Source organism: Callorhinus ursinus, unplaced genomic scaffold (assembly GCF_003265705.2).
Source record: "Callorhinus ursinus isolate GAN/ISIS: 27379988/994484 unplaced genomic scaffold, GSC_fseal_2.0 scaffold20, whole genome shotgun sequence".
Classification (NCBI taxonomy): domain Eukaryota; kingdom Metazoa; phylum Chordata; class Mammalia; order Carnivora; family Otariidae; genus Callorhinus; species Callorhinus ursinus.
In genome coordinates this window covers 2256688-2277245 of record NW_027397082.1, presented here as the reverse complement: position 1 = coordinate 2277245, position 20558 = coordinate 2256688, and the positions used below count along the sequence as shown (strand labels likewise).

Sequence of the window (20558 nt, the reverse complement as noted above, 5' to 3'; positions counted from 1 at the left end):
ATAAAATACTCTTATCTGTAAAATGTTAAGCACATATACAGAGACTATATATCCAGAACCACCCCCCCAAACACACACATACACACACCAAGCCCCATTAGGAAGCCAGTGATCTCAACAATCAACACAACAAAAGTGCTGAGCACGAAAGTATTTTTTATGTTCTTCCAAGTTTGTATCATGACATCTGACTCTAATGTAAAAGGATGCTCTTCCTTAAGAATACTTCTCAAGTAGCAGAAACTCATTTGCTTTGTTGAGCTCTTCTCTTAAAACTAGTACATGCCAATTCTCTTTAAATGAAGGGAATAAAACAAAGATATCTGGGACTCTCACAACTACTGATTTTTTTTTTTGGTCCTAGAAAGTAACATGGTCAATTACTGCCACCTAGAGGCACAACACAGAAGCACTGAATTGCTTGAATTTAAATTTCAACGGAAGAGGGCAAAATCTTTCAATACATACGCACTTAAAGCAGAAGACAGTACACATTAATGTATATAGTTTTAAATTTTAGTGCTCGCTTCAGAAGCACATATCCTAAAATTTTATGTGGATTACGACTCTACTGAGAGAAACTGAAAGTCGGCCCAACCCTCTCCCCTGCAAATAGCAATAAACTTACCCATTTAGGAGCGTTATTTTCCTTCAGCTTTTCCTTAAAATATTCAATTACTTTCTTCTCCCAGTCAGAATTAACTCCATTTTGGGCTGAAAGAAAAATATACTTTTCAGAGCTAAAGGCACAACGCCTAACAACAGACTAGGGTCAGGTGACATTCTAGTGGAGCGTGGCCACACTGGGCACTCAGGAAGCCGCCCTGCTAAGAGGGGGTGCCTATTACAATGCAGGGCAACGCTGGCCTCGTGCAGGGCCCTCAGAAGCCAGCAACCTAGTTGAGAATATCCACAGAATGAGATATGAAGCTACTTGGACAAAGCACAATGCTCTGAAAACATTTTTATACAGATTTTTTTTTTCTTTATAACTACCCTGAAATGAAAAGAAGGTGCTCTAAAATTTTTTTTTTCCCAATTTGGGGATAATTTCAAACTTTCAAAAAAATCAAATGAATAGTACAAAGAATACCTGTATCTTTGCTCCATGTGCTTTATCTCGTCCCTTATATATATTTTCCTGACCCATTTGAGATTGTTACACACACCATATACTTTTGCCTTTAAGTATTTCAATGCGCGTTTCCTAAGAACCAAGAGGTTATCTTACATAACAGTACTGTTACCAACCTCAGGAAACTCAAAACTGATACCATACTTTTTATCTAACCTGTCACCATATCCCACCACTAACCCTGACTGCACTTTTTCCTCTTTAGTACAGGAACCAGTCTAGGATCACATACTGCTCTTAGCTATCATGTCCCTTTAATCTGGAACAGTCCCTCAATCTTTATCTGTGTTTTATGACATATTTAAGAGGAAAACAAAAACTATAAAAAAATATAGAATGCTCCTCACTTTGGGTTTGTCTGATGTTCACTTATGATTAGATTGCAGTTGTGCACTATCAGTCAGGCTGTTCCATTAGTGATGCTGCATCCCTGTAATGGTACCATCTAGAGACACGATGTCCACCTTCCCCTCACTGATGATGTTTTTTTTTTTTTTAAAGAATTTTATTTATTTATTTGACAGAGAGAGACACAGAGAGAGGGGGAACACAAGCAGGGGGAGTGGGAGAGGGAGAAGCAGGCTCCCCACTGAGCAGGGAGTCCGACATGGGGCTCGATCCCAGGACCCTGGGACCATGACCTGAGCTGAAGGCAGATGCTTAACGACTGAGCCACCCAGGTGCCCCTGATGATGTTCACTTTAATCACCCAGTCAAAATGATAGCCAGTCTCTCAACAGTACAGTTACTTTTTCCCCCTTTGCAACTATTAAGTAATCTGCAGCAGACACTTCAAGAGACCATGAAAAAATTTTTATGGATCTTGCCCCAATCCCCAGATTTAGCATCCATTGACAACTCTTACAATGATAACTGCAAAACGATGAGAAAGGTGTTTTTAATGTCATGTTAAGGATAAGAAAACTGGGGCACCTGGCTGGCTCAGCTGGTAGAGGCATGTGACTCTTAATCCCAGGGCTGTAAATTCAAGCTGCACGTTGGGTGTATAGATTACTTAAAAACAAAATCTTAAAAAAAAAAAAGGTAAGAAAACCAAGGCTTTGGGGAAAAAAAATTATGGGAATTGGCCAAGACCAAAGTAAATTACTGCCAGAATTAGGCATACCTATTTTGGGAGAACCAGCAAACCCCATCCATTTATATTCATCACTAGGTGCTATGTAGATGTGAAGTAAAGCAACTGTCTCTATTTGTTAGAAATACTCATAAAATCCCACTAACACCATGCTTATTAGCAGGGCTTCCAAACACTTTTACATAATTGAGCAAAGTCCAGTTCTGAAAATGGAGGGGGGAAATAAATTCCTCAGGTGATTCTGATGTGGAATGAGGGTTAAATTCACTAGGAAACTGGTCCTCAAAGTGTGTTTCCTTGACCACCAGCATTAGAATCACCTGAGTAGGTGTTAAAAATGCAAATTTTTCAGCCCATCACAGACACACCAAATCAGAAATTCTGGAGGTGAGGCCTAGCAATTCATGTTTTAAAATGCCTAAGTGGCTTTGCAGTGCCAGTCCCTTTCCACTGGCTGTCCCCTCCCCTTGGAGCAGCCATGGCACCCAGCCAGAATGGCATGACCCCGAAGCCCCACTTCCACAAGGACTGGCAATGGTGCACGGTCACATAGTTCAGCCAGCCAGCACGGAAGATCCACAGATCCACCTGGGCCCTGTCTGGACCCCAGGGCACACTGAGATGCCCCACCGTGAGGCATTACACCAAAGTGCAAGCTGGCAGGGGCTTCAGCTCAAAAGAGTTATGAGTGGCTGGCATCCACAAGAAGGTGGCACATACGACTGCGATCTCAGTGGATCCAACAAGGTGGAACAAGTCCGCGGAGTTCCTGCAGGCTAGCACGCAGCGCTACAGGAGTACTACTCCAAGCCCATCCTCTTCCCAGGAAGCCCCTGGCCCCTAAGAAGGGAGACAGCTCTGCTGAAGACCTCAAATTGGCTACCCAGCTGACAGGACCAGTCATACCTACATGGAATGTCTCCAAGAAGGAGAAAGCCGGAGTCACAATGGAGAACTGCAAGCGTCTGGCCAGTGTTCACATGGCCCGTGCCCATGCTCGGCTCTGGCGCCCGGGCAAGCAAAAAGGGCCAAGGAAGCTGCAGAACAGGATGTTGAGAAGAAAAAATAAAGTGCCACTGGCAAATTGTGATAAAAAATAGTATAAAGACAAATAAAATGCCTTCTAAGTGATTCTGATGCACATTAAAGTTTGAGAACCACTATTATACTAGATGAGTGCAAATAAATGATGACTGAATTAGATGAAAAGAAAAAAAAGAATGGGTGTTTTTGCTTCCACTGAAAATGGATATTAAAGAAAAGGCTGATACACAGTCACAACAGCACACCAACACTGCTATTGTGATGCATCTGTGTAAGGGACACGAACACGCTTGGGGGGCTGGTTGGCTGGCTGGCCGGCTCAGCTGGTAGGGCATGTTACTTTGATCTCAGGGTGAGTTCAAACCCCACAATGGGTGGAGAGAAAGAAAAGAAAGAAAAAGTAAAAACGAACAAATAAACATGACCATGCCACCTAACAGATGCTGAAGCTCCATCAGAGAGTGACTGGGAGGCAGTAAGGTACGTGTATACAGACAGGATTTTCCTAAGGCCACCTTACAAATATCTGGTACTGCTAGACAATTAAAGGACTGCAACAGGTAATTAAAAAAAAAAAATCAAGCATGCAATAACTGTCCATTATTTATTAAGCCTACAGTGTGTCCGGCACTCCACTAGGTTCAGTAAGGTTATCAAGAGCTGAAGAACTTTAAGCAAAGAAAAGCGGTGAACAACAAATAACAGCTAAAAGCAAAGAAGAGAAACGAATGCAAGTCAAATAATCTCAGAGAGGGCTTCTGATGGAGGTGGTACTTGAGCCGGGCCTTGAAAGAGGGGTAGACCTGAAACATGCTGAAGTATAAGGAATTAGTGCATTCCAGACATAAACCAAGGACAAGGATGGCACTACCAGACACGCAGGTACACAGAGCACTCGGTGCCGGAAGCTGCATGTGGCCCCTACGACTAAGTTCAGTCTCGAAATTAAGCCATTCCAGAGAAAAACAGAGAAGCAGATTCCTGTTTGAATTCTTAACTTCACAGTTTAATTATTTGGCTGTAATTCAGAGTCTGACCTAACCCACTCATGAATTCGATTACCTAAGATAATGTATTCATCATTTTGAGTTTAAGTAGGACCAAGTTGGGTCACTTGCAACCAAGAATCCTGCTTATTAGCACACATATATCACTTTATCATATTTGCTATGAATTCTTGGCCATCTGAATTTGAGTACCACTCCTCTCAATCTTGATCTAGTTTGAGAGTCAAGGGAACTGAGTAAGAATATACAGGCCCTCACCAACAGTGTATAAGCTTCTGGTTGGTTCCACCTCACCAGTATTTGATCTTGTCAATCTTTTTAATCCTAGTCATTCTGCTGGATACATACTGGTATGTCACTGGGGTCTTAATATGCATTTCCCTAATGACACTGTACACCTTTCATGTTTATTGACCATTTCAATAAATTCTTTTGTGAAGTGCTTATTCACAATTTCGCCCATTTTTTAAAAATGGGTTTGTTGTGGCATCAATGATACTAATTTTTTGTGTACTCTAGACATAAGTCTTAAGTCAGATATATATGTAGGGCACATTATTTTCTCCTAATCTGTATTTTTAATACTTTTTGTATGTCTTTTGATGAAAAGTTTTTCATTTTGATGAAGTCCAATTTGCCAAGTTTTTCTTTCATAGTTACAGACCCCAAGGTCATGAAGATACTCTCCTAGGTTTTTTATTTTCTACATTTAGGTCTGTAACTGACACCAAATTAATCTTTTTGTTTATATTGTGACAGGGGGGCAAGGCTCATTTTTTTCCAAAAAGATCCACTTGTTCCAGCATTAACTTTCTTTCTAGCATTGAATTGCTTTGGCACTTGTGTCAAAAAAATCAATTCACTGTACTTACGTTAGCCTCTTTCTACATTCTCTATTATGTTACACTGATCTGTCTTTATGCTGTCTTAATACTATGGTCATACTCTCTTAACCACTATGGCTTGATCTTAAGTCTTAAAATCAAGTACTTACATACTTCAAGTCTGTCTTGATTATTCTCATCCTCGACATGTCTAATTTTGAGGACTTTACTGACTTCTGTGTAAAGTCTGCTGAAATTTTGGTAAGAGTTGTGTTGAATCCACAGACTAATTTGAGAACTGACATCTTAACAAAACTGAGTCTTCCAATCTATGAATTCTCCCATGGGAGAGAGAATAAAGGAACCTACACACGGATTCCTCCAGACTCCATCTGTCTCTTTTTCCCTTATGATCCAGCTGTGTATCTTTACCATGCTGCGGTTATAAATCTTAGCCTTGAATACAAATATATACGGAGTCACAGTAAGTCCTTTAGTGAATCTCTAGAGACAGAAGTGATCCTGGGAATCCCAACACATGAGTATATTAATGGTTCATTTCGTTTAATTGCTGAATAGTATTCCACGGTATAGCCGAATGACAATTTGTTTCTCCATTTAGTCATTGAAAGACATTTGAATTGTCTCCAGGTTTAACTATGAACAAAACAAATATAAACATTTGTGCATAGGTTTTTGAGAGAACATAAGCTTTCATTTCTCTAGGTAAAAACCTAGGAATGGGACACTTAGGTATATGGTAAATGTATGATTTAATTTTTAAGATTCTGCTTTCCAGATTGTTTTCCAGAATGGCTGTACCACTTTGCACTAGAAATCCAGCTGTTTGTATCCTTGCCAGAATTTGGTACTGTCACTGTGTTTTCCAATTTTAGCTGTTCTAATAGGTGTGTAATATCTCATCATGGTTCAAATTTGCATTTCCCTAGTGGCTAATGATGAATTAGGGAAGCATCTATTTAATGTTGGCTCTTTTTGCAACTGGGTTAATTACCATCATGCTTTCTTTATATATTCTAGATACAAGTCTTCTCTAGGAGTCTCAAATATATTCTTCTAGTCTATCTTTCCATTCTCCTAAAAGTAGTTTTTGCAGAACAAAAGTTTTTAGTTTTGATGATTATCAAAGTTTTGTTTTAGGCATGTCTAAAAACTCACTGCCAAACCCTGAGTGACAAAGATCTTGTTTACTTCTAAAACTTTTATGTTTATAGTCTTAGGTTTTATACTTACATCTGTGACCCATGTTGAGTTAATTTTTGTATAAGGCATGAGATTTTTGGTTAAAGTTCATTTTTGCAAATAAGTAATTGTTCCAACATCTTTGTTGAAAATACCCTTTTCCATTGAATTACCTTTGTGCTCTGTCAAACAATGAGGGCAACAAGGATGAACCTTACAAACATTATGCTAGGTAAAATAATCTAGACACAAAAGGATAAATATTATAGGATTCCACTTACATGAGGTACCAAGAATCAGCAAATTCATAGAAATGAAAATTAGAACAGAGGCTCTTAGGGGAACAGGGGAATTGGTGGGGAGGGGTATCTCTTTCATCTTGGGTGAGTGTGGATAACATGTGATTGTGGTAGGCAGAATAATGCCCCCCCCAAAGATGGCCACATCCTAATCCCCAGAAACTGTGAATATGTTACATGACAAAGGGGGAATTTAGGTAGAAGACAGAATTAAAGTTGGTAATCAATGGACCTCAAAACAGGGAGATTTTCCAGGTGGGTCCAATATAATCATAAGGGCACTTAATGCGGAAAAGTGAGACAGAACTGGTAGTCAGTAATGAGAAAAGAACTCGAAGGGGGCCATAAGCCGAGAAACACTGGCAGACTCTAGAAGCTGGAAAACGACAAGGAAAAAGATTCTCCTCTAGAGCCTTCAGAAAGGAACGTAGTCCTGCTGACAACTTGAATGAACCCAGCAAGATGACAGCATTCTGGCCTCCAGAACTATAAGATAATAACTTTGTTTTAAACCACTAAATTTGTGATTTGTTACAGTAAAAAAGGGAAACAAATACAGTGGGTTTTTTTGAGGAATTACTCCGTTAACTTGTTGAGCTTATGTCCACAGAACTATCTCGTATTACCCTTTCCATGTCCATACAGTCTGTGGTGTTATCTCCTTTTTCATTCCTGGTACTGGTAATTTGTGTCTTCCTCTTTTCTTTTTCCTTTGGTAGTCTAGCTATAAACTTATGAATTTTATTGATCTTTTTGTGAAAAAAAATACAGCTTTGGGTTTCATTCATTTTTTTCTTCTCTTTTCAATTTTTTTTTTTTTAAGATTTTATTTGACAGAGAGAGAGACAGCGAGAGAGGGAACACTAGCAGGGGGAGTGGGAGAGGGAGAAGCAGGTTTCCCGCTGAGCAGGGAGCCCGATGCGGGGCTCGATCCCAGGATCCTGGGATCACGACCTGAGCTGAAGGCAGACGCTTAACTGACTGAGCCACCCAGGCGCCCCTCAATTTCGTTCATTTCTGACCTATCTGTAGTAGTTCCTTCTACTTGATTTGGGTTTATTTTGCTCTTCATTTCTAGTTTTAAGGTAGAAGCTTAAATTATTGATTTGAGATCTTGTCTTCTAATAAGCACACTTAATGCACATCTTTGGCTGAATCCCACAAATTTTGATATGCTGTGTTTTCATTTTCATTTAGTTCAAAATATTTTAAAATTCCCTTTGAGACTTGATCCATGGATTGTTTAGAAATATTTCCATGAGTTTCAATTTTCTTGTCATCTGTTACTGATTTCTAATCTAACTTCATTATGGTCAGAGAACATACCTGATAATTTCAACTCTTTAAGATCTATTAATTTTTTTATGATCCAGGGTGTGGTTTATCTTGGTGAATGTTCCATGCACACTTGAAAAAATGTAATATTCTGCTAATATTGGTGGAGCATTCTACAAATGGCAATTAGATATACTTGGTTGATGGTGTTGTGCAGTTTTTCTATATGTGGTTGTGGTAGGCAGATTGTGATTGCTTATTTTCTGTTCGCTAGTTCTGTAGACTACTAAAAGAGAAGTGGTAAAATCTCCAACACAGATTTCTCTACTTCTCTTTTCAGTTCTATTAGTCTTTACTTCATGCATTCTAACGTTCTGCTGTTAGATGCTTTTACACTTATGTCTTCTTGGCAAACTGTTTTTTATCATTGCGTGATGTATCTCTTCTCTTCTCACACAACGGTTCTTAAAAATATTTTTAAATTTAAGGGGCGCCTGGGTGGCTCAGTCAGTTAAGCATTTGTCTCTTGGTTTCTGCTCAGGTTGTGATCTCAGGGTCCTGGGATCGATCCCTGTGTCAGGCTCCACACTCACTGTGGTGTCTGCTTGAGATTCTCTCTCCCATGGCCCTTCCCGCTCGTGCTCTCACTCTCTAAAATAAATAAATCTTTTAAAAGTATGTATTTTTTAATTTAAAATGAAGAATCCACTAAGGAGGAAGACCCGAGGTCCAAGAAACAAAATTAACTCATGAATGCAATGGAAAAAAAAAAATCCAAGCATAACAAACAACAAACCTAAAAAGCAACTGGCACAAATTAGAGGAATAGTTCAGAGGGCAAGTTGAAAAACATCCATAAAGAAATCATAGTTCTCATGGGCGCCTGGGTGGCTCAGTTGGTTAAGCCACTGCCTTCGGCTCAGGTCATGATCCTGGAGTCCCGGGATCGAGTCCCACATCAGGCTCCCTGCTCAGCAGGGAGTCTGCTTCTCCCTCTGACCCTCTTCCTTCTCGTGCTCTCTGTCTCTCATTCTTTCTCTCTCAAATAAATAAAAATCGTTAAAAAAAAAAGAAATCATAGTTCTCAGTAAATAAATAGTATGAATGAAATGTTGGAATAACTTGGTGAAAATGCCAAATTTCTGTTCAATAAGAAAAAGAAATGCAATAATACAAATATAAGTTTTAACACAGTATTGCTCAAGAAAATGCATAATGTATCTGACAGCATTGCCTCAAAATACATAAAGCAACAACTTTCAGAACTAAAGAGAAAAACTAAACAGAAATCACAATTAGAGACTTTTAACACAGCCCTCTCAGAAACATATTATCAAGCATAAAACACAAATGTAAGTATACAGTAGGTATGAAGACAATAAGCTCTCCAATAAATATAAATATTCAGAGTACCACTTTAGTACGTGTGACATTCACAAAAAGTTCTATGTACTAGTCAGAGGGGAAACCTCAATAGATGCCAGGTGTACATTCTCTGTCCAAAATGTGACAAGAACTCATGACAAAAGGAAAGCTTAACATATAAGCACCCTTATGTCTACAATGATTATTTGTTTGTTTCAGAGCAAGACAGTGTGCGCAGAGAGGAAACAGCAGACTCCCTGCTGGGAAGGGAGCTCTACATCGGACTAGATCCCAGGACCCTGAGACCTTGACCCGAGCCAAAGGCAGACGCTTAGCCAACTAAGCCACCCAGGGGCCCCCTACAATGATTTTTTTTTTTTTTTAAACAAAGAAGCCCATACTAATGAATAATCCTGACAGAGGAATTTGTAGGGGTAATTATGAAATTCTCCCAGATGGATAACAAAGAAAGCTACAAGGGTTAATGTTTGCGCGTTACTAAGGTAGTGTTCAAAGAGAAACTTACAGGTTTGAATACATTAATCAAGTACCAAGAAAGAATGGAAATGGATGAGCTTATTAGTATTCAACTTAAGAAGCTAGAAAAAGAGAATAGAGCAAATCCAAAGAATAAGAAAAACAATAAAGGACAAACACCAGTGAAATGGAGAACGAAAACATTAAGATGGGCAAATTTTCTGGAAAGCCTGTTCAGGATAAAAACAAAATCCAAAAGAATCATACAAATAAATAAAAACAAGATACAAACAGAACACAATACTAAAAGAAATAACTGTAGAAGAACAAAATGAAAAAAGGGGAAATGCTATATAGATAACAGAAATATTAAAAACTGTGTGAAATATTATGAGTTATAAACTAACATATTTGAAAATTCAGGGTAAATGAATACATTTTCTAAAAAGTTTATTTTTTGCGCGTGTGTGCGAGAGTGTGCAACCGAGCACGGGGTGAGGGGGTGCGGGGCAGGGAGGCAGAGGGAGAAGCGGACTGCCCGCTGAGGAGCCCGATGTGGGACTCAATCCCAAGACCCTGGGATCACGATCTGAGCAGAAGGCAGACGCTTAACTGACTGAGCCACCCAGGAATCCAGAAATGGATATATTTTGAAAATATAAAGTGCCAAAACTGCCACAAGACTGGCAGAGTTCATACTGTTACAATCTGGCCAAAGAACACTGTATGTCTAATATCAATATGAGAGAAAAAAAAACTGCTGATCCTTCCTCTCAATCCCATGAAGTCCCAAATCCAGATAATTTCACACTTTGAAGTTCACAAAAGATAAAGTGCATAAATCCTACATAAACTGTTAACTGAATCCAATGGAGTATTCAAAAAAAAAAAAAAACATAAAACTCAGACCAAGCAGTACTCATCCCAATAATACAAAAATAGTTTATTATCAGAAAATCTTTGAGTGTAATCTAGGACATTAAAAGTTTAAAGAAAAGGGCCACCTGGGTGTCTCAGTGAGTTAAATGGTCTGCGTTGGGTTCGGGTCATGATCCCAGTGCTGGGATCAAGCCCCGCATCAGGCCCCCTCCTCAGCAGGGAGCCTGCTCCTCCCCCTCCCTGCCCCTCCCCCGCCTCTGCACGCACTCCCTACCCCTGTCAAAAAAATAAAATCTTAAAAACAAGATTAAAAGAAAAATATAACCATCTCAGGGGATAGAAAACTAGGTATTTGATAAAGTGCAAAACCTATTTTATCATGAAAAATTATAAATTACAGCTTGATAGTAAACTCTGAAGTCTAAGAGAAACCATTTGACCTTGATTCTTGAAACACTGTCCTTAAAGCAAAATAATTTAATGAGAGGATTACACTTCCTTCCCTACTGGTCCAAACACACTAGCAGGTCCTGCAGGGAAAGCAATTATACAATCATAATACTGTAAATGCTATTCACTGGTTTTTAACCTTTATAATATGATCAGATAAAGCACTAAAGTGTTGTAACTTCGGTAATGCACAATGACACAAACTAGACAGAAGCAATGGAAGGTTGTATAGACACTAATTTTCTCATCTTATGAAATAGAAACCCTGAAATAGTATCTAAAGTTGCTGGAGGGAAGAAGTAATTTTAGAATATGCCTTTACATTCAAAAGGAAAGCAATCGAAGAATTAAAAACAAGTGAAAAACCAGAAGCTTCCCACTAAGATAGGAACAAAGCAAGGATGTCCCTCTCACCACTCCCTTTCAACACTTCTAGAAGTCGTAACTAATGCAATAAGACAAAAGGAAATAAAAGGTATCCTGACAGAGAAGGAAAAAATAAACGTGTCTGTTTGCAGATGACATGTTTCTATGTAGAAAACCCAAAAGGAATCCACAAAAAACCCCTCATGGAACTAGTAGGCGATTATAGCAAGACTGCAAAATGCAAGGTTAATATACACAAGTCAATCATATTCCTACATGCTATCAATGAACAAGTGGAACCTGAAATTAAAAACACAATACCACTCACGTTGGCATTGCCCAAATGGAAATTCTTATGTATAAATCTTAACAAAATATGTACAAGATCTGTATGAGGAAAACTATAAAACTCTGATGAAAGAAATTAAAGAACCACATAAATGGGAAAATATTCCACATTCATGGATAGAAAGACTCAATATTGTCAAAATGTCAGTTAGTCCCAACAAAGACTCAGTTAAGTGCATTTGTTTGGACAGTGAATCTTAAATGGCCCAGAACAGTCCAAACTTGCTTAGGGGCACTTAGTATCCCCCAACCCTGTGTGGCAATCTAGAGTCCCACATGCATACAACAGATTTTAAATAAACAACACAGTGATTATAAAGATGAAGGAACAAAACTTGAATATTCAATTCTATCTTCTTTGAGGTAACTTGGGAGTGTTTAGTTGTGTTTAATATATAAAAGTGTGAAATGAGAGGTGTAAGTGCCAATTTTACCTCATACATGAAATATTTCACTGAATTTGAATAACAGATTTAATACTGAAATGTATTCTTCTCAGTTATTTGCTTTGTAACTAAAGAATGAATCAAGAAAATACATAAACATCAGTGGCACAATTTGGTAACTGCCTAACATGTCTTTTGCAGTTGTTTGTTCTATTAGAATTCACTTATTAATTTTCAGACAATTGTTTCTTTTTTGTACTGCAGGAACTTGGGAAGTTATTTTTATTCAAAGAATTCATTATACAATTAAAACAAAAATCTTCACATCTCCTGTGTGGTACTCACTAACATGAAACATCATCAACACAGTGGAACTGAACAAAAAAATATTCAAAAATGGGGGAACAGGACAGAAGGTGATAGAAGCAATGTCCAGAACTATTTTGAAATATAGAATACCTTAAGAATTGTATACGGCTTCATTTAATGATTATTACTGAAAATAATTCTGTAGTAAAAAGGGAGGTATTTAAAAAAAATGATCCAGGGAGCCAAATACCCAGGGTATGGTCCTGATTAAACAGTCTGTCTCTAGAGTCTGTAATCTTAACTATTCTCTATTATTAAAAGCACTACAGATTCAATGCAATTTCTACCAAAATGCTGTCTTTTTGCAGAAATGGGCGATCTGATTCTAAATTTATATGGAAATGCAAGGGGCTCTGAAGAGTCAAAACCACATCAAAAAGGAACAAAGTTGAAGGGCTCACATTTCCTGACTTAAAAAGTTACTGAAAAGCTACAGTAATCAAAACAACATGGTACTGGCAAAAGGATGAACACACAGACCAACAGAATGGAACTGAGAGTTCAGAAATAAAGCAACACATCTATGGTTCAGTGTTTTTTTTGACAAAGGTGTCAAAACCATTCACTGAGGGGAGAATAGTCTTTTCAACAAATAGTGCAAGAGCTTCCAGGTTGATGACTGCATCCACTGCTGGGAGGTAGCTAACATACCCCAGTACCCTGGAGAAAGAAGCATGAGGTACCATTCCAGATTTCACCCTATGTCCCTCTTCATCTGGCTGTTCATCTGTATATTTTATAATATCCTTTATAATAAACTGGCAAGAGTAAAAAATAAACCAAAACCAAATGATACGGGGACAACTATCCACATGCAAAAGAATGAATTTGGATCCCTATCTCATACCTTATACAAAAATTAATTCAAAATAAATCAAAGAGCTCAAGCTACAGAACTGTTAGAACACAAGTATAAATTTTTACGACTTGGCATTAGACAATGGGTTCTTAAATATGGCAATCAAAGGGAAAAGAGATAAACTGGATAAATCTGACTTTGTCAAAATTAAAAACTTATACAAGTAAAATGTTATGAAAGTTTTTCTGTTGTTTTCTGTCCTTTACATAAATTATAGTGTATTATGCACAAAAAATTTAAAAACTTATATAGACACTACCAAGAAAGTGAAGACAATCCAAAAAACGGTAAAAAATATTTACAAATAATATATATCTGACAAGTCTAGTATGCAGAATATACAAAGAACTCGTATCTCAACAATAAAGACAAAAACCCAATTAAAAAATTTGCAAAGGATTTGAATACACATTTCTCCAGAGAAGATATACAAATGGCCAACACGCATATTAGAAGATGCTATTATTAGTCATTAGGGAAATGCAAACCAAGGAGTTACCACTTCACACCCACTAGGATGCCTATAACAAAACAGAAAATAACAAGCATTAAACAGATTTAAGAAACTGGAAACCTCACAAATTACTGGTGAAAATTTAAAATGGTACAGCCCTTTGGACAACAGTTTGGCAAAGAATTAAACATAAAATTACCATGACCCAGGAAGCCCATTCCTAGGTATGTTACCAAGAGAACTGAAAACGTACATTCACACAAAAATTTGCACACGGATGTTTACAGCAGCACTATTCACAATAACCAAAAAGTGGAAACAACCAAGGGCCAATCCATGAATGAATGGATAAACAAACTGTGGTATATCCACGCAATGGAATATTATTTTCAATCAAAGAAAGGAATAAAGTACTGATATATGCTACTACATGGTTGAACCTTGAAAATATTATGCTAAGTGAAAAGCCAGATACAGAAGTCCACAGTATTATTCCATTTACATGAATGTCCAGAATAGGTAAATCACAAACAGAAGTAGACTAATTGCCAGAGAATGGAGGAGGGAGCAATTGGAAGTGATTAGCTAACTGGCACAGGGATTTCTTTTTGGGGAGATGAAAATGATAGTGAATTGTACATTTCTAAACGGTTAATTTCATGTTATGTGAGTTATATCTCAATAATAAAATCTGTAAAAATAAAGACAAAGGGGCACCTGGGTGGCCCAGTCGGTTAAGCATCCAACTCTTGGTTTTGGCTTGGTCATGATATCAGGGCCCTGAGACCAAGCCCTGAATCAGGCTCTGCACTCAGCTCAGAGTCTGCTTAAGGTTCTCCCCCTCTGCCCTTCCCACTTGTGCTCTCACTCTCTCTAAAACAAATAATATCTTAAAAATAAATAAAGGCACTAAAAGCAGAAACAAAAGTGGTTACCTCTGTGGGGAAAGAGTATCCTTTTACTCATTATTTAATACCACTGTGCTATTTTTTAGAACAATGTGCAAGTTATTATTTAATAACCTAAAACTTCATATATACATATTTATACATTTTGCCGCAGGTGCCCAACCCATTCTTCTCAGAGAACTTGCCCCACTGTTGAGGTGTGGGCCTCAATGGTCAGGACTGTCCTACATAACTCTATGCCCTGGCCACAGCTGTTGGTGCATGCGTGGACTCCCGACTCCATACTGGGCCAATCAGATTCTCTAGCCCTAGCACCTGGGATTAAGATAAAGCTGCTACCCAGTGTGGAACTGAGAACAAGTGAATTTGGGAGTTGTGGAGTAGAGATAATTAAATTCATGTACAGAGATGAATGTGGCCTAAGGGAAAAAACTGACAAGAGTTGCTTAGATTCTTGCTATCTTTCCAGTTCCTGATTCGTCTTTTGGGACGCCAGGACACCTTCCCTATCTTTGGGTTCTACAGCCTTATAACAAATGCCTTTTTTCAGCAACCTACCAAGATCAGGATGGGAGAGATCTAAGGCGGGTACAAACAAAAGGTGACAAATTGTCTAGAATCCTGGTGACAATAAAAAAGCAGACTGACTTTTAGTCAATTTTATTATTGCTTTAAATTCTCTAAAATACTAGTGATCAAGGGCACCTGGGTAGCGAAGTCGGTTGGGCATCTGACTCACTGTTTCGGCTCAGGCCGTGATCTTGGGTCCTGGGATTGAGTCCCATGCCTCTGTGCTCAGTGCTGAGTCGGCTTGGGACTCTCTCTCTGCCCCTCCCCCTGGCTTGCACTGTTTCTCTCTCAAATAAATCCTTAAAAAACAGATCAATAAAATGCTCGTGATCAAATACTCCCTACCCTCCTCCATACACCACTGCCTTTTGCATGAGCTAGTCTAGTTGTTAGATACAACCAAAGTACCTTGAATATAACCAATAATAATGATCTTGACCCAACCAACAATCTAAAGAGAAAACAGTGAAAGAAATCAGAGTCAATATGCGTTCCTTTTCCAAAATTAACAGTAGTTATTAATTCAAGTAAAGAAAATTTTAAATATTAAATGATTAAGAGAAAAAAGCATAATTTTTTTTAAAAGATTCCTGCCTTTGTTTAAAGGAAGTGATGTGATGTGGATCACGAAATGAACATCACTGTAGGAACTAAGCACTGTGCACATAACAGAGACCGACAAGGATATGTTGAACTAAAGTATTTCTAAATCATAATTTAAGCCTTTGGATCTCAATGTCCTGTACATAAAATTTTTTAGGAACTCCAAGGGAAACATTAAAGATATTTTATGAAGGCTCACAGGAAAAAATTTACATATGAACAATTGTAATATGGCAAATACAAAATGAAAATACAGATTGATTCACAAAGATGAATTATGACCCTTGTAGTTATGATTGGCCAGTCACCGAATTTCAAAGTTTCCTATCTGAATGACAAAGACAGAATTAGGACTTGCATGTGAAAATAAGTCATACCTGGTAGGATCATGAATCCTCTGAAATTACTTGAGGTCCACCAGGACTGTCCCAAGTCTGAGACTTGTGGTCACAGTAACCAGCCCAATTCACACCATTTCTGATTAATCAGTCTTTTCACTGCCTCTATTCAGCACATACTCACTGAGCATTTTTAATGTACAAGGTGTATTACAGGCAATGAGGATATACTGGTGAATAAGTCAGATACAGGCCCTGAATTCCCTGAGTAAAAAATGTAGCAAAAGGAACCCAGGAAACAAGTTCTTTCAATAACTTGCTTTGTATTATGTGAAAATTACTAAAGGGAAACCTCACTGAAGTGGACCTGGCGGGGGGGGCGCCTGGGTGGCTCAGTTGGTTAAGCATCTGCCTTTGACTTGGGTCATAATCCCGGGGTCCTGGGATGGAGCCCCGCATTGGGCTCCCTGCTCAGCGGGGAGTCTGCTTCTCCCTCTGCCCCTCCTACCGCTCACGCATGCACAAGCGCTAATAAATAAAATATTTAAAAATAAATTAAGAAAAAAGGGATGCCTTGGTGGCTCAGTCATTAAGCATCTGCCTTCAGCTCAGTTTCCTGGGATGGAGTCCTACATCGGGCTCCTTGCTCAGCGGGGAGCCTGCTTCTCCCTCTGCCTGCGCTCCCTCTGCTTGTGCTCCCTCTCTCTCTGGCAAATAAAATCTTTTTTTAAAAATTAAGAAAAATAAATAAAGTGGACCTGGGATGCTAGAAGGGGAAGCTTAAAAGGGGAGCTGTACCACCCAATGACAATTACAAGAAGAACTATCAATTACAGACCCCTAACAAGAAGAATCTTCAACAGGAAAGAATCAATTACAGGCCCCAACAGGGTGAGATGTACATTGCATCTCCCACAAGTCTACTATCCCTAAAACTCTGCTGCTGAGAAACCAGCATCACCCTCAACTGCTTTCTCCAATGGGCCTTCCTTCAAAAATAATCCATCCCAACTTCTTCTCTGTAAAATAAAGTTCCTCTCCTTTGTGGGACTTGTCTAAGGTCTGCCATAGCTTGCAAGTCCCAAATTGCAATTTCTCTGTTATTTCCCAAAAAAACCATTTTTACTGGTAAAGTAACTGGCAGTTTTATTTTTAAAGTTAACACATGTGTCCTTTGCAGGACACAGGATCCTGTAGTAATCGAAGCAGGGAGTACCTAACTTACGTTCCCGAAAGAAAAGTAAGAGTTAGCCAGGAAAGTACAAGGAGGGGACCAGGCAAAGGAAACAGCTGATGCAGAAAGGCCTAGTGGCAAGGTTCAAAATCAAAGAACTGAAAAAGGGTTCAATAGGAGAGGGAATGCAATGATGAGATCTGAGAGCTAGGTAGGGGTGGAGCCAAGAAAGGCCCCATAAACCACAAGAGACATTTCTCTATCTGGGTGAAAAATCAATTTAAAACAATTTACTACAAAACCGAAGAAAGTCTACAAGTTTAACACTTGACTTACAACTCAGAGAAACATACCTATAAGGCTATTATAAAGGTTTTCAACATATTCACGGTGATAAAAAATACAGTAAAAATATGTATTTCAGAAGAGCTTCTACCAAAAAAAAATATTCATTGACTACAAAGCAGTGTTATTTTCTAATCTGTAACACAATCTATATGGGAAAAGAAGACACCCTGTGGGGAAACACAATCAACAAGGTCCAGGTGCCCACAATTTACAAAATTTACAAAATATCATAAAGCCAGCATTTTATACCCAAACATACCCTTTCTGTACTATAAACAGATGTGCCCCTTGGGATCATACACTCAGGACGCAAAATCTGACAAATACTTTCAAAACTACATCAAATATAAAATCATCTCATGTATCCTTCAAGACTAAGGTATGGGGTATTTCTCATAAATAAATTTTCTAAATATCCGTAACTGGAACTTTGCCCTTAAGCACCAAAACTTTTTACTTTTGACGATTTTCCCTAAAAAGTACCTATGCATCTACACCCACCAACTGTGCAGTTTAATCTTCAGGCCACATTTCGGGGCCATTATTTTAGACATCAATTATGGGCTCCAGTATTCTTTGTGAACATCAATTACTAGGATTTAGTGGAGGTAAATGTGCCCCTTCCTCAAAGCACCCTATGAATATAGTGGGGTTTTTTTTGACTTTTTAAAAATATACATACACATAGTTTTAGATTTCTTTTTTATCAGGTTGTCAGTGTTCACGACTACAATCCGGATGCCTACCCACACCTTCTTCTGATTTGCTGCTTCTAGTTTCGGCCTGGGAAACCAGAAAACTAAACTAGTTCAAATTATAGGGAAAATGAATAGAGTCGCTGAGTCCCTCCTACAAGAAATACATGGAGTTTACGCCACTGATGTTGGCTGCTGGAGACTATTTAGCTTCTCATTAGCCGTTCTCACCAATATCCCACGGTGTTTTCAAATGAGCTAAGGCCACTCCTACAACGCTAAGTTATCTCCAGGTGCTACAACCTAAGTGATTCCTGGTTTGCCTCCACCACTCCTAAGTTAAAAATGGGGGGAGGGGGGCCAAAATGACCAGTTAACCGCACACAAGCCTAAATTTGCCCTCACGGACGCTTAACTGGAAAGTAGCATTTACAAATAAACTGCACTACAATTTACTAAGCTTGCCTGCAGCATTCTCAGCTCTTCTACGTAGGAGCTCAGCTGAGTAGTTCCACATTTCTTGCTAGCTCTGGCACGAGAGGAGACGTCTACCAGGCAGGTTTTAAAGTCATCCCAAGAGAAAAATTAAGCTCTTATACCCAATCTTATCTCGAAAAGGGAGGATGTGTGTAATGCAGTAGTTAGAGCCAACTTCTGCTCCGAGCGAGCACTCCCCCGACACACCGGAAGTTTTGAAATATCCTGCAGGCTCCCCGTAGGCAAAGTGCTTTTCCTCGCCCCGTCTCAGCGGGTCCCCGAGGGTTCGAGGACCCCTCCGCGAACCGCCGCACGGGGGGCGCTGGCCCCCGATGCGCCACGGAGGGGAGCGAGGCCGGCAATCACGGCCGACCGCCGGCTCCTAGCCGCGTAACCTTGGCCGTGCGCGAATCGCGAATCGGGCAGGTGGGAGGCACCTGCGGCCGGCGGGGGAAGCCGCGGCCCGGGCCCGGGCATGGGCACCCGCACCGGGGTGCCTCGGCGCCGCCCGCGCAGGCCCGGCCGGCCGCGAGAGCCTTCGGGGGAGCCCCGCGTGGGGCCGCGCGGCGGGGCCGGGCCCCGGGCTCGGCAAACTCGGCGGCCCGCCCCCGGCGCCGCCACTCACCGAAGAAGCCTTGCACGATCCCGAGCGGGTGGCTGAGCCAATCCTCCCCGCAGGGCATCTCGCCGACGGGCCGGGGCCGGCGCGGCCCGGCGTCCCGCGCCGCGGCTCCTCCTCGGGGGCTCGGCCGCTGGTCGCCCGCGCCCTCCCACGCACGACGAGCCTCGGGGCGCGGGCCGCCCGGCCTCCCCACGCTTCAGGGAACGGCGGCTGTGGCGGCGACAGCCGAGGAGCAGCTGGCCACGGGCAGGCGCCGCGTGCGGGCCCCCAACCTCCACTTCGCACAATGGCGGGAAATAGGCGCCGCCGACCGCGCTGCCTGCGACCTGGGTGGAGCTCGCGCGGGGAGGGGCGCCGGGAGCGCGCGGCGCGGCCCCGCGGGCGGGAGGAGGGGCGGGTCCGCTCCTGCGGGGGCGGGGCGGAGCGGCCGCCATCTTGGAGATGGGCAAAAGGCAGGGCGTACAGGGCTTCGGGGAGACTGGCGTGGTGGCAAAGGTTGGCGTGTTGCAGTTTATCACGCTGTGCAAGTGTGAAGGAGGGAGCTGCCGATGTCCGGTTTATTAATTCGTGGTAGGAGACCTTGCCCAGGTCAGAGACCGCAGCATCCTGAAAGCATAAGCCCAAGGACAGCTTGTGGTCATATCTGGGCAAAATTAGTGGGTGAAACAGCCCTTGGAATCCACCCACCTTCTTTTGGTGCTGGTTTTGTTTTGTTTCTGTTTTTGTTTTTTTTGCTCCTTTCTCTGGAGCCCTGCCTGAAAGCCATGCAGTGACTTTCCCTCAGCTGCATAAAGTCTTATCCCACTGAAGGAGGTATGCATTTAGATAAGGGGCACTGTGAAAAACCCCAAACGCCCTTTGCTGTCATCTCCAGCACTCGGTTAGAGGACCAGTTCCTAATTGAGAGGCAAGCTCATACCTGAAAACATACCTGGTCTGCCTCTGCCTGGAAGCTGGAAACAGCCAGATTGCTTTGGCAGGTTCCTG

General features: G+C 40.7%; 1 protein-coding gene and 1 pseudogene across 8 annotated transcripts in view; one reads left to right on the top strand and one right to left on the bottom strand.

Annotated features, from left to right (window-relative positions):
* Positions 1-19910, bottom strand: part of MCMBP (minichromosome maintenance complex binding protein) — a 50012-nt gene extending 30102 nt beyond the window's left edge. For 5 of the 8 annotated variants that reach the window (XM_025881034.2, XM_025881035.2, XM_073904112.1 and 2 more), the window contains exons 1-2: positions 19575-19909; positions 629-714 (exon numbers count right to left, since the gene is read on the bottom strand). In XM_025881034.2, the coding sequence (XP_025736819.1) occupies positions 629-714; positions 19575-19632 (144 nt within the window). In that variant the 5' untranslated portion in view covers positions 19633-19909. Of the gene's footprint in view, positions 1-628; positions 715-19574 lie in introns of all 8 variants that reach the window. The other 3 variants (XM_025881032.2, XM_025881033.2, XM_073904113.1) reach the window with 2 other exon arrangements.
* On the top strand, positions 2530-3300 carry LOC112830860 (large ribosomal subunit protein eL13 pseudogene; annotated as a pseudogene).
* Positions 19911-20558: the final 648 nt, after the last annotated feature.